General features: G+C 50.8%; 1 protein-coding gene and 1 long non-coding RNA gene across 3 annotated transcripts in view; one reads left to right on the top strand and one right to left on the bottom strand.

The window, feature by feature from the left end:
- Positions 1-1,157: 1,157 nt before the first annotated feature.
- Positions 1,158-13,767, bottom strand: part of Fam3b (FAM3 metabolism regulating signaling molecule B) — a 35,146-nt gene continuing 22,536 nt past the window's right edge. The window contains exons 4-9 of one of the 2 annotated variants that reach the window (XR_007347799.1): positions 11,339-11,397; positions 10,493-10,543; positions 9,881-9,968; positions 8,395-8,527; positions 3,739-4,934; positions 1,158-3,631 (exon numbers count right to left, since the gene is read on the bottom strand). Coding sequence is in view for 1 of the 2 variants with exons in the window: in XM_015478788.2 (XP_015334274.1) it covers positions 4,845-4,934; positions 8,395-8,527; positions 9,881-9,968; positions 10,493-10,543; positions 11,339-11,397 (421 nt within the window). In the remaining variant the exon portion in view is untranslated. Of the gene's footprint in view, positions 4,935-8,394; positions 8,528-9,880; positions 9,969-10,492; positions 10,544-11,338; positions 11,398-13,767 lie in introns of both variants that reach the window. The other variant, XM_015478788.2, reaches the window with a different exon arrangement.
- On the top strand, positions 5,021-11,144 carry LOC125616969. Its single transcript, XR_007347800.1, has 2 exons — positions 5,021-5,229; positions 10,644-11,144. It is a non-coding gene; the product is annotated as an uncharacterized LOC125616969 (long non-coding RNA).

The following is a 13,767-nucleotide window of genomic DNA, read 5'->3' on the forward strand; positions in this document are numbered from 1 at the left end:
CTGAGGTGCTGGGGGTTAGGGCTTCCACACAGGACTTTTGAGGGGACCAAGTGAAGCAAGAAAATATGCTTGTGAGTGCTACCTCCCCCCACCAGGCAGCCCCTGTGGTGCTGGGCGGTGGCCCTGCTCTGCTGTCCACTCCCAGGGAGCCCTGTCTGAATTACTCAAGCCTGGTCAGTTCCAGCTCAGCCTGTACCTCCTGCCCTTCCTTCCATCTTCCACCAGGGGTCTCCAGGCAGCCAAAGGGTTTTGGGAAAGCTCAGCCTTGCCACGTGTACGTATGGCCCACCAAAAGCTGGAAAAAGTCCAGAAACGACAGGGGGAAGCGATTTCCTTGCATACTTAGAGCCACAGCTTTACAATCCCAAAGCCCTGTGCACATCGCTGGCAGGAAGGCCCTGGAGGGCGGAGATACAGAGAGCTCCTGACCACCAAGGGGGTGGCCAGAGCGCAGGAGTAGGGGAGACTCCAGGCACTCTGCAGGGGGAGCCGTCCACCTCCCAGGCTGCCTTTGGTCTGCCTCTCCTAGAATTCTTGACAGAGAGGCAGGGGCATGTGGACAGGTGTGGGAATGGGAATCCAGCACTCTCCAGGGCACATGGTCCCCCAGCACCTCTCATTACAGGACATTCCCCTGCTGAGTCTGGAAGTTTAATCTGTCAGGATGAAAGTAAACACAACAATTTAGAAAAGTGGAAATGGGCATGAGGGACAGGACCCACCCTGCGCAGCAGCCATCTCTAAGGCCATCTGTATCCCCTACATGGGCAGGTCCATCACAACTGAGCTGCAAGCAATGCCAGAGCTCCATGGGGTCCTGGACACCTGGACACTGGGATCTTTTGCTGCTCTGCTGTCTCCATTCACTCCAGCCCCGCATCATCCACAGTGACATCTGCCACACCAGCAGACAGCAAACACAACCTCGTCTCCCAGGGCTCATGCCTCTTTATTATTTTTTATGGAACTAGTAATTATTCCTCTACTCATTCACAAATATTTATTGAGCACTGGGTCCCTGGGATGTGCTTGTGAATCTAACAGACACTAGTCCTTGGAGAGGGGCTTCTTTCCTAGGGTGAGCATCCAGAGAATATGCACAGAATTTCCTTAAAAAGAAATCCTAAGATAGGAAGCCCTGAGTGTTGCTGGGGAGGAGGAGAGGGTGTGGATGGAGGGCAGGGAGTGAGAGGCTTGCATCCCTCCTCTGTGGCAGATGGCTGTGGACAGAATTCCAGTGCAATGGGAAAGAACCGTTTTTAGAACATGTAGCACGAACCCACGTCTCCTTTCTGCTCAGTGCCAGTTACAAAGTGGACTCAGCACCCAGCCTGCATGCTGGAGCTGGCTCCTGCTGGCTGAGAACCGGGTGTGGTGGGAGTATTTACATACAGGAGTTGGAGCCACTGTCCTGCCCATCACCGAGGCCATGTCACTGTGCCAAGAATACTGCAGAAGCGGCATCCGAAGCCTCAGAGACAACTTTCAGCACAATGCTTCCCCACCCAGCCCCAGGTTCTGCATGATAGTGAGCAAAGCTATCCCCCAAATCCAGTGGCCTAGGTGGCCAAGAGAAGAGTGGAGCCACCCTGTGCCCTGATGCAGCCGTTTCCCTCTAGAAACTGCTGGTTTCATGCAGGGCTGGCTGGTGGCCACCACCACCGCCAAAGCGCCAGGCACTTATCTTTATGGTTCCCGCCTCCTGGCACCAGCCAGGTTTACCAGGCACATGCCATGCTGCTCAGGGGACAATGTGGATGGCACATCTGCTGCACTTCAGATGCCAAGGGCTCTCCCTGCAGGACCCGCCTCCCACCTGAGCACGTTTAGAACAGGTCAGGGACCAGGCCAGCCATCCCTTCTCTTGCTAGGCTTTGCTTTGCTGTGATGAACCATCTCAGTCCCATCACCAGCGACCCGTGAGAGGCATGAAGCCAAGTGTCTGGCCACAGAAACACAGCTGAATGGTCCTCGTGCTCTCACAATTCAACTGGAGCTCTGTCTCAACCTGGCAAGTCTGATCCCTCAGGTCAGGGTGGGCCGGAGTCGCCATCGCTAAGGAGTCTCAGGGGAGGCAGGGGAGGGGCTGCACCTGGAGGAGACCCAGTGACTGCCAGCTGGAGGTCCCATGGAAATGGCTGCAGTGACTGTGTGTTGTGCTGGACCTTTCTGGTCTGCTCCACACAGGTGCTGAGCAGTGCAGTGTGGCTACTGTGGGTTGGGATTCCATGTAATTGAAATTAATTTGCATAGCTGTGCGTGGTTGCTGGGTTGGACTGCATAGGCTGACAGGGACAAGGTCTGGGACAGTCTCTCAGGTTTGTGATCTCAAAGTCTTGAGTGTCCATACCATACCACTGTCACCCTTCCCCTAGTTAGGAGCTGGAAACCCAGAGAAGGGACATGGTCACAGCCTCTGGGCAGGAGCTCTTGGTTCCGCGACAGGTCAGGGTCAAGCATGCAGCTTGACAAATGCTTGCCTCCTACCTTGCCTGCTGGTCTCCCTGGGAGGGTCACAGCCCCTGTGTGTTGACAGCCCACCGCTACCTGGAGCCATCTAAAAGCTGTCTGGAGCTATCTAGAGTTGTCTGGAGCCACTGGAACTGCTTGGAGCCACGTGCAGCTGTCTGTAGCCACTAGGAAACATCTGGAGCCTTCCAAAGGCAGATGCATCCCCTCCCCCAGGCCTCTCATCCTGCATTCACCTTCTCAATGGTGGAAACAGAGATCACAAAACATTTCCCTGGACTAATGAAACAGAGTAACCATAAGCTGCCCTGTCCCACAGAGCCCAGGGGCTCTGTGCCCTTGGGAGTGGAGTCCACTCCTCCCTGTCGTCTGTGAGACCAGGCACACTGATCTCAGCCTCCCTGAGCCTCACCTGCTGCAGCGGGCTGAGTCCTTGTGACCCCGACACAGGACAGCATGAGGGTAACCAGCAGGGCCCACAGCGAGCCCCAGGCCCAGCGAGGATGCCTGGGTGAGCATCGGATGCTGCCCTCAAACATGGTGTCCATCTACGGGGTTGGCAGGACAGGGCTGGCAGTGCCCCTGCCTCCAGGGCTGAGAGAGACAAGGGCAGCTGAAGGGAGGGTCCTCTTCTCAATCCAGAGCAAGCTCCATGTGGCTGCAGATTGTGGCCAGCAGCCCCAGGGGCGCAAAGGCCAAAATGCCGAGAAATCAGGAATCCCAGGCCTTTTGCTCTAGAGAGCTGGTCCTCTCTGTGGAAGGGTCAGCACCTAGGGGACCCAGCCCACCCCCCACTTCCTGAGGAAAGCCCAGCGGGCCCACCCTTCCCCCTTGGGGAGCTGGTGATAGGTTCAGGCTCAAGTCCAAAGCGACCAGGAGGCTCAGCTTCTGCCCACCTGGCTGTCCTCCTGTGTGGACGCTTTTTTGTAATACACTATTGCTAAGAGCAGTTTTAGGTTCACACAGGATGGAGCAGGAGGTACAGATTGCTGAATTTGTCCTGAATACTCACACACAGCAGCCCACCACCAACCCCAGAGGGCACTCTGTGACAGTTGATGGCCTGGGCTGACACGTCATTGTCACCCAGCGTCTGCCTCAGCATTAGGGTTCACTCTCGGTGCTGTCCATTCTGAGGCTTTGGGTGATGACCTGGAGCCACCTATAGTCCAATGCACGTGGTGTCAGCCCCTGAATCCCCCACGCGCTGCCCGTCCAGCCCTCCCTGCCCTGGCGGCCACTTAGCCCTCCAATGTCTCCATTGTCCACCTTCTCCACAAGTCGCAGCGATCTCAGCAGCTTCCCAGCGATCACACGGCGCTGACTTCCTGGACATCCCTGGAGACTGGGCACTAGTGACGGCCCTGCCTCCACAGAGTCTGCCCAGGGCCCAGGATGCTCAGAGGCCACGGCTGGTGCAGAGCCAGAGGACTGCTCTTGGCCTGGGGACTCCAGGGAGGGCGGCTCTCTGGCTGTGTTGAAGAGCACACAGAGCCGGGGGGTGAGCTGCTTTCCGTCCCACACCTTCGCAGCTCCTGGTGTTGCTGAAACCTTTCGAGTTTCCCGGCTTGAAGAGGCTTCTCCAGGTCTCTGCCTTCATCCTCCCAAGGCCTCCTCCCTGTGTCCATCTGTGTCCAGGTCTGCCCTTTGTTGTAAGGGCAGCAGTCATATGGAAGAGGGGCCACCCGGCTCCAGGATGACCTCATCTTGACTACAGCTACAAAAATTCCATTTCCAAATAAGGTCACATTCTGAGGTATTTACTGGGCATCAGAACATCAACAAATGAATTTAGGGGGACCCATTCGGCCCATAACTGGGCCTGGGCCACCATCCCATCCTTGATTTGCTGAGGCCTCTACAAAGACTTGGGCTCCCAAGTGCCAGGGGCAGGCAGCACCCAGGTGAATGAGTGAATAAATGAAAAAATCCACAGCCCACAGGCAGACCCAAGAATGCCACTTGAAGTGACCAAGGATGTCGGCTGCACCCTCCTGACCATAGCTCATTCTCCCAGGAGATGACTTGGGAGCCAGGGCATGCTCGGAGACCGCAGGATAGAGACTCTCCGCAGGACTAGGGGGACCACATGGGCTGCACTAGGAGAGTGGGCTGCTGCTCCAGACCAGATGTGCAGGGTGCTCCCCACACTCTCCATGTTACATCTGGGGTCCCCTGTGAATTCCCACGCATTCGGCTTCCTGTTCATCGCTAGCCTCAGGACACAAGCACCAGTGTAAAAACATCGTGTGCCAAGATTTTATCAACTAGCAAAATATTCTTCAGGGATTGACTGTCAGACTTAAAGAGATAAGATTCTCGGGCCAGCCCAGCTGCCTCCACCGCACAAAGCCATTCCCGGGGAACATGTCACGCTACCGCAGGTCCTTTGGTATGCAGCCTTCTATCTGTATCTCTGCCGGCCAGCCAGCATACCTGTTCCTCGAATTATCGAAGTGGTTGATCTGTGTGAGAGGAAAATAAACAAGTGTTTTATTTATTCACTAAGCTAGTCAGCAAATATTTAATCTTTGTCACTGAGCAAAGTCACATGAGCAGAAACAATTCCTGGAGCGGGATTTGCTCCAGCACAAGCTGGCTCTTGGATTTCCTCTTTACATGCCTCTTGATAACCCTGAATGCAGCTCGAGGACACTTTGCAGAGATGGAAATGTTCTGTGGCCTATGCTACTCAACGGTCACCACTAGCCACCCTCAGCTGGAGTACCTGGGGTGTGGCTTGAGAGAAGACAATGAATTGTAAGTTCTGCTCCATTTTAATGCACTTAATGTGAATGCAAACCTGACTGGTATCAGCTGTGCTGGGAGCACAGCTCTGACGCTTAGTTTTCAGCCAGGAGCAGCACTGTGTGTGTTTCTCAGGGCACTTTAGAGTTCCTTGCTCAAATGATTGTGCTCACATCAGAGCAGATTTTGTAGGAGGGCATGTTTCACGCCTTTGGTGCATACTTCGGGTGAGATTGCTGGGTCCTGTGGGAGCTGCTTGTGTAACTTTTCAGGACCTGCCAGAATGCTCCCCAAAGGGCTGCACCATTTTTTTTTAATTTTTAGTTGTCAGTGGACCTCTATTTTATTTATTTATATGTGGTGCTGAGAATCAAACCCAGTGCCTCACACAAGCCAGGAAAGCCCTCTACCACTGAGCCCCAGCTCAGCCCAGGCTGCACCATTTGACAGGCCTGAGGATTCTCAATTTCTCTTCAATGAGTCGGACCAGCTTATTTTAAACTGGGAATAATAGGGCTGTGGCCATCCTGGTATGAGAGGTGGCATGTCATTGTGATTTTATCCCATTTCCCTGATCACTAACGCTGCTGAACGGCTATTCATGAACTTTTGTAACCTTCTTTGAAAAGGAAGCATTTTAGATCATTTGTACACTTTATAAGTTTGTGGTCTTTTTAATATTGAGCTGCAAGAGTTCTTTATATATATATTCTGAACACATTCTATTATTTGCAAATATTTTCTCCAATTCGTGAGAATTCTCTGATTCTTGCTTTCTTTATGGTGTCCTTGAAGCAGGAAAGTTCTGTTTGGATGAAAAGCATTGACCTTTGTTGTTAGTGATGTCATTGCCATGAGACTGCTGCCTACCAAGGTCACAAAGATTCACGCCTATGTTTTTTTTTTTTTTTTTTCCTGAGTTGAAGTTCTAGCCCTGACATTCTGAGTTAGATTCTGCATGTGACATGAGGTGGGGACCCAAGCACATTTCTGTACACATGGATAGCTGGTTTTATCTATACCAGTTATGGCCTTGGTGTCCTTGTTGAAAGTCAGCTGGTCAAGCCATGAGGACTCCCATTTTATGGAGTCTGAATTCTACTCCACTGACCATGTGCCTGGCTTTATGCCGACACCACACCATATGGATGACGGTAGCATGTCCTGTGTTTCAGAACTGGGACCTGGGAGTGCTGTACCTCCATTCTTCTTTCTCAAGACCACTTTGGCTATCTGAGTTCCTTGAATTTTCATATAATTTTTAGGAGAAATTTCTCAATTTCTATTTTGAAAAGTCAGTTGAAGTAGAGAGTGCATTAAATCTGTAGGTCAATTTTGGGAGTTCTAACTTCTAAACAGTATTAAAATTTCTGATCCATGAACATGGACTATCTTCTCTTTTTCTTAATTTTCATCAATAGTGATTTATTAGTTGTAGTAAGCAAGTCTTATTCCCCTACATTAAATTTTTCCTTTGTCTTATTATTTAATGCTACTCTGAATAGAATTATTTTCTGAACTTCATTTTCTGATTGTTCATTGCAAAAAATAGAAATATAGTTAATTTTTCATTGATCTCATAGTCTAAAAACTTGCTAAGCTTTTCCCTCAGTTTAAATAGTTTTTAGTGGATTCCTTAAGGTTGTTTTTATGCATAAAATGGCATCATTTGTGGATAGAGAGAGTCGGATTTCTTTTCAATGTGGATGACTTTTTACTTTTTACTGTTTTTGGCAGTGCTGGGATGGGACCCAGGGCCTCGCACACACAGGGCAGGCACTGACCACTGCGCAAGCCTTCTCCATCTGTCCTCACTAGACTCCTCACTATAATGGAGAAAAAGGTCACAATGATGATGTTCTTTTTTTGCTTGATCTTGAAGGGAAATTGTCTGGTTTTCACCCTAAGCATGATGTTAGCTGTGGGGTTTTATAGATGTACTGTGACATACAAGAAAGTCCCCTTCTATTCTTAGTGTGTTCAGTGCTTTTATCACTAAGGGGTGTTGGGTGCTCTTCAGTGTCTGTTGAGGTAGTCGGGTTTTTCTTCTATTAATGTGGTTTGGTACACTGACGGATTTGGGGGTTGTTAAACTAACTTTGTAACCCCAGGGTAAATCTCACTTAGAGCTACATCTGTCCATCTATCTATCCATCTCCCATATATCTTCTTAAAACTAATCTAGTGATAATTTTTTTTTTATTGTTGAGACTTTGGGGATGACAAAATTTAAAGAAAATTGTGGTTCCTGCCTTTAACATGTTATAATCCAGGCAAGAAAGGACAAAAAAACCTGGATACCAAGTCCTGCATGCCCGCTGCAGGGAGCCTGGGTGTCCTGGCATGCAGGCGGGGACAGAGACCCAGAGGAGGAGCCTGGGCGGGTGCTGGGGGGGGGGCCTGGGGAAGCTCTCTGCAAGGTTCAGCTGGAGGTAGGTCTCTTGCAGGGCGTGTCCTCGAGTCTAGGCCCCAGCTCAGTTACAGAAATCGTCTACCCTCACTAGTCCTCAGTTGGTGGGGCTCGGCTTCCTCCCCTCTTACAAGACCAAGAGGGTGAACAGAAGCATCTTCAAACTTCCTTATGCTCTCCAGCAGTCGAGTCAGCCCAGGGCCACTAACAGCTCTGAGCACCAGAACAACCGCACCCCGGAAGCTGACCTGCGGAACAGCTGGAAGGACTCATTGTATGGGGCTGGTGCTATGGTCCTGAAGGTGACTCCAACAATGGCCCTGAGCCACCCTCGGCTGGGATTTCCACAGGAGACTTAGTGAGTCAGAACCTGGTTCTGCTCTTCCCTTTTCCCTGATAAACAGGGTCATATGGAAAGGCAAGATCTGTCACGTGACAAGGTAGGACAGGAGAGGACAGCTGTATTGATCAAGGGCTGGTGAATGTGGGACCGCCTGGCCTGGCCCCTGAAGCCCCTCTGTCCCTCAGGAGGGGAGCGCCATCACTGTCCCCAGCAGGGGCAAGGCTGACCTCCGTGGGAGGAGCCTGAACTGCCCGCTGGCTGCAGGGGTGGGAGGCTGATCCCAGGGCCCTCTCAGAATCTTCTATTAAAGAGACTTGAGAGTTCCAGACTTCAGCTGAGAACCAACCCTAGGGGACCGGGCCAGGCTTACCCACAGCCACTGGCAGCCTTTCAGATCCCAGCCCTTACGCTGGAAAGCACTCACCTTTTCTCTCTGAATTCCTGAAGGGAGTTCAAAGCCTTTGGCTGCAAGAAACACCCAGCTTGACCTGAATTTCATGTTCCTGATTTCTTTACTTCCGAGTGCTTGGATGGCATCCTTGGCGCCCGCCTTCAGTCTGGAGGCAAAGGGGACAGCGTGAGAAAGCCTCCCGAGGACACCCGAGGGGAGGAGGCTGCTGCCGCCAGTCATGCTGTGGTCCTGAGCGAGGTGAAGCCGGCGCCCCCCTCGGCTGCAGGGAGGCGGCTCGTAGGACCTGCTGGTTGGGTGCACAACAGATGATGGCATCCAGAGCCCTGAGACCTGTTCTGAGGTCTTACTTCTTGGTTCTGAAAGGACCTTGCGTGTGTCTGGGGGTTCAGCCACATCCTCAAACTTGGCCCACATCCTTTCCAGTCCAGGTTGCTACTTTGCTTACTGACTACAAAATAAGTGGACAGCAAAGCTGGAGGACGATACCAAGGTCCAAAGTGGTGCTTTTCCATAGTCAGAAAATCCAGCATTAGAAAAGGAAAGAAATACAAAACAAAACACAACACCATCAGTGCGAAATGGTGTGGTGCAGAATAAGTGAAGGAAGGAGGGAGAACAAGAGAACAAGATGTTTAGATTTTCTAAGGGAGTCATTTTGATGCATTTTCCAAGCATCATCTAAGGAACTTTAGTGTGTCAGACGCTCCCTGAGAAATGAATCTGAGGTCAGACACATTTGTAAAATGCTTTCCAGGTTCACGAATTCTCCCTAAAGACAGGCGCATGTTGACTTGGCAGATCACACTCAGAAGTACTGAGCTAAACCAACTCCTCCATGAGTGTGTGTGTGTGTGTGTGTGGTGTGGTGTGTGTGTGTGGTGTGTGTGTGTGTGTGTAGTGTGTGGTGTGTGTGTGTGTGTGTGTGTGTGTGTGTGTGTGTGTGTGTGTGTGTGTGTGTGTGTGTGTGTGTGTGTGTGTGTGTGTGTGTGTGGTGTGTGTGTGTCATGTGTGTGTGTGGTGTGTATGGTNTGTGTGTGTGTGTGTGTGTGTGTGTGTGTGTGTGTGTGTGTGTGTGTGTGTGTGTGTGTGTGTGTGTGTGTGTGGTGTGTGTGTGTGTGGTGTGTGTGTGTGTGTCATGTGTGTGTGTGTGGTGTGTGTGTGTGTGTGTGTTCCTGTACCCTCTGCTGCTCCCCGTGTGGGGACGCCATCTTCCTGGAAGTCCCTCTCTGGGTCGGCTTCTCTGGCTGGAAAGCTCACACCTCCCTGCCGAGCTGCTTGCTGTGAGGGACTGAGGCCCCGGCCAGCAGGCAGGTGCTCCAGTTCCATGTTAGAGTTTTTTTAGAGACAGCCTGCTTTGTCATGCCATCTGCAAGCCATTCCTGTCCCTGAAACAAGCGCCTCCCTGCTTGGACTTCTGTCTCCCCTGGAGACCGGGAGGGAGGCCCCTGGCGCTCTGCCCCGCTGGCTGCTGGGGCCATGCTGACTGCAACACGCTCACCTGGTACTTCCGTCATCGTGGGTCACCATGAACAGCAGGGATCTCGAAGGAGCGCTCTGAATGAACTTCATCATTGGTCCAGAGTTATCTGTGGGGTCAATGCAGGGGAGTTTGAGGGTCTTCTCTGCCAATGGAGGCTCTTGCCCTGGCCAGGGCCTCCCTCTGCCCTCGGCCTCTATGTCCACTCTGATCCCTGCTTCCTAGTGCTGGCCTCAACCATGGGATCAGTGCCATCGGGGCTCACTGGGGGACCATCTGAGGTGAGTGACAGGACAGACACTGGGTGGCGTTCTGGGTACAGAGTGGGAAAGGAGCTCTCCCAGACCAAGAGCCGAGGCAGGCAGCCCCGAGAGGTCCAGCAGCCAACCTCCAACAGCACAGCTCCTGCAGCACCGGCCAGGGGCCTCTGCAGCACCGGCCAGGGGCCTCTGCACTCACTAGCCTCGAGCCAGACTCAGGTGCCATCCCAGAGCAGGGCAGCCACGCCTGCCCGAGGGGCCCGCAGAGAGAGATGCAGACCAGAGCGGCCCTCCTCCTTTCTGAATAGATGCCCAGTCTCTTTAGGGTCTAGTCCATGTTTAAACTTCGTCTTAACAGGAAATGTTTTCTTACCACCTTCATACATATCAAAATACTGTGTGGCTATCGGCTTCCCAGTTATATCTGCAAATAAAAGAAATTGTGCTTAAAAAATAAATAATACAGGGTGTGTTGGTGGCCCTGGTTCCTCCTAACAGGCCGTTTCTTGTCTGTGTGTCTGCAGGAAACAGCTGATGGGATGGCCTAAAGGATGTCACCAAGCACAGGGACAGCAGGACAGAGCCTGGCCACTGCTCTAGAGCCGCTTGCATCCTGCACCCAGTTAGAGCTGACCTTACCGTTCTGCTCCCCACTGCATCTCCCCCAGGGACAACGAGACCCCTCAGCCCCTTCCGCCACGTGCGTCAGCCTTCCCTGGGGTCTTTCAACAGGGAGAACTGTCTCTCCCTGCAGCTCTGCTGTCCCTGGCCCATGCTGTCTGCTGCCCCAGGGATTCTGCAGGGAACTCCTTCTGACCCTGCTGCAGTTCTTAGTGCCAGGGTTCCCAGTGGCAGCAGGACCTCCGAGCAAGGCCCGGATCTGCCTTCCATGGACTTCAGTGGCTGTTTATCATAAGGCAGTGGGAGCTGGCCAGCAGAGGGACTGAGATGCGACCCGGGGCCCCAGCTGGTGCTCCTCTGGGTTCCTCCTTTGTGCTTTGTAAACTCCTTTTGTGTTTGGTCTTCAGTGAGTTTTGTTGTTATTGAAACACAATCTGAAATGTGGGGCTCGTAAGAATAACTAAGTACATCATTTTAAAATGCATTAAGACAGACCTAAACTAGATCATGTGCAAAGCTCTCCAAAGCTCAAGGTCTGGGTGAAAAACCCAACCTCAGAGTTCTTAGAGACATTTTAAGGAAATCATTTAGAACTTACAGTCCACGATGGCAATGTTGATCCCTCTTGCCACACTCCCCGTCTTTTCTCCGATGAGCCTGAAACGTAACTGAGCGTCAGTCGAGATTCCTTTCCTTCCCAGAAAGGAGCACCCTGACCCTGCTCACAAGACCCTCTCTGGGCAGCACGGCCCACCCACCATGGCTTCCCACCATTTCCTTGAAGAGGTCACCACCCTGGAGAGCCACTGGGGTGCAGCTCCCTGGAGAGTCACCCCACACTTGCTGCACCCACGTCTGCCCCGGGTTCTGTAGACTCAGCACTCTGCCCCCCAGCAACTGGAAGCTGCATTCAGTCTTATAATTTAGGCAAAGGATAGGGAGGGGAAAACCCATATTTGTTTAGCTCAGGCTCTTCACAAATGCTTTTTTACCAAATCTTCAACCAGCTCAGGAACATCCATTTTTGCATTTTATAGATGTGAGGTAGTTAGAGCTCAGTCAACGGGAGATGGGCCCAAACCAGGTTTTCCCAACTCTTCCCCATCTCTACCCCGGAAAGCACTGACGGAGGCGTGGCTTCACTCCAGGCGACTGTTTCACCCAACCACAAGGCTTAGCTAGTTCCTTGAATAAACACTTTGTCGTACCACTTAGAGTTTACTTCTAAACCGCAGAAGATGAGATGTCAGTTTCATGGTGACTGGATCCTGACGTCAGGAAGACCGAGTGACTTTCTGGAGATGGTGATCATTTCTGAGATCACAGGAATTTTTTTTTCTCTGTGTGTGTGTGTGTGTGTGTGTGTGTGTGTGTGTTTACCCTCTGCCAAGTTTTAGAATCGATGATATGGCAATATCACAAAGAGAACTTGGAGTTCTCCTTTTTTCCCAGGTGAACACACACTTCATCACTCTGCTCTGCAGCGCTGACCGGAGCTTCCCCCGGAGCCTCCTGGCCCTAGAGTTTTTTGGACAGTTTTAGGGAACTTTCGGTAAGAACCTGAAGTTTCCAACAGTGGACACTTGGGTGAGCTGCACCTACCGTCCCTGGAGAAAAGCAGGAAGACAGGACAGGTTTTAAGGAGTCAACAGAGCCTTAATAAGGGAGCAAACGACTTCCTAGGCAAGACCTCAGAGGAGACTGGATTTGTGGTGCTGAGCCCAGCACTTGAGGGCTCTTTAACCCCAGGAGCATTTTCCAGAAAAGGTGCCAAAGGGGGTGAACAGCACTCTGACAACCACGGGAGGCCGAAGAGAGGGCCAGGTTAGAGTCCCCACATCTTACATCAGTTTGCTCTTACAAAGGGCGGAGTCCCGAGCCAGAGGAGAAGCCAGGTATTAAGTCAGCATTTGCATGGACCTTAGCACAGTCACCCAGAAAGTCTCAGTTGTTGGAATTTATTCAGGCTGTCTCTTGTTCTGCTGTTGGTTCCAGGTCCCTCAGAGCAGCAAAGAAAAATCCTCAGAAGCAACAGAAAATTTTATCCTGCTTTAGTTTGGATGTAGTTTGAGTGTAGTCCCCCAAGAATTCATGTGTGGTCTCAGTGAGGTGATGTTGGGAGCTGGGACCTTTAAGTAGTGGGGCTCATGCAAGGTAACTGGTCACTGGGGACATGCCCTTAGAAGAAGAGGTCAATGCTATTCTCACAGAGTGAATTAGATCTCCAGAGAGTAGGTTGTTATGAAAGAGCGGGTCTAACCCCTGAATCTCCCTGGCTTCCTGTCTCTTCATGAAATCTTTTCTGCATGAATTCCCACCATTGTGAAGCCACCTGCAATGAGGCTCACCACAGCTAAGCAGAAGAACCTGGTGCCATGCCCTTGAACCTAAGAACTGTGAGCCAAATAAGCTTCTTTTCTTTTTAAATTATCAAGCCTCAGATATTTTATTACAGGAATGGAAAACTGACTAATACATATCTCTTGCCTCTATTTAAAAAATAATCTCCAATGTACTGTCTGGCACACTGTCAAGCATAATCCGGCCCATGAGCAAAAAAATCCAATATAACAAGTACCAATGGAACCAGCAGGAAACAGTACATAATAGGGACAGATTCACAAGGGGTTAAAATAGTTGAGTTATCCAACATAGACTTCAACAAAACTAGACTTAATATATTCAAGAAAATGATCAACAAAACTGAAAAGTTCAGAACTGGAAATTTAAAAAATTGACATGCTGATTTGAAAACAATGAAGTTCTAAAACTAAATATAATAAGCTAATATCAATGGTCAATGAATGGGTTTAACAGCAGATTAGACACAGTAGAAGAGAATCCCACTGAAATGGAGAACAGTTCTGTCCACAATGGAAGGCAGAGATAAAAATACAGAATAAAAACCAGTGCGGTTTAGAGAATACAGTATTAAGGTCTAAAATGTGCTTCGTTAAGAATATCAAAAGAAAAAGAGAAAGTGAAGGGGAAAGAAGATGTACTAGCAGAAAAGTTGTCAGATACAAT

The sequence above is a fragment of the Marmota marmota genome, unplaced genomic scaffold, assembly GCF_001458135.2.
Source record: "Marmota marmota marmota unplaced genomic scaffold, marMar, whole genome shotgun sequence".
Taxonomy (NCBI): Eukaryota; Metazoa; Chordata; class Mammalia; order Rodentia; family Sciuridae; genus Marmota; species Marmota marmota.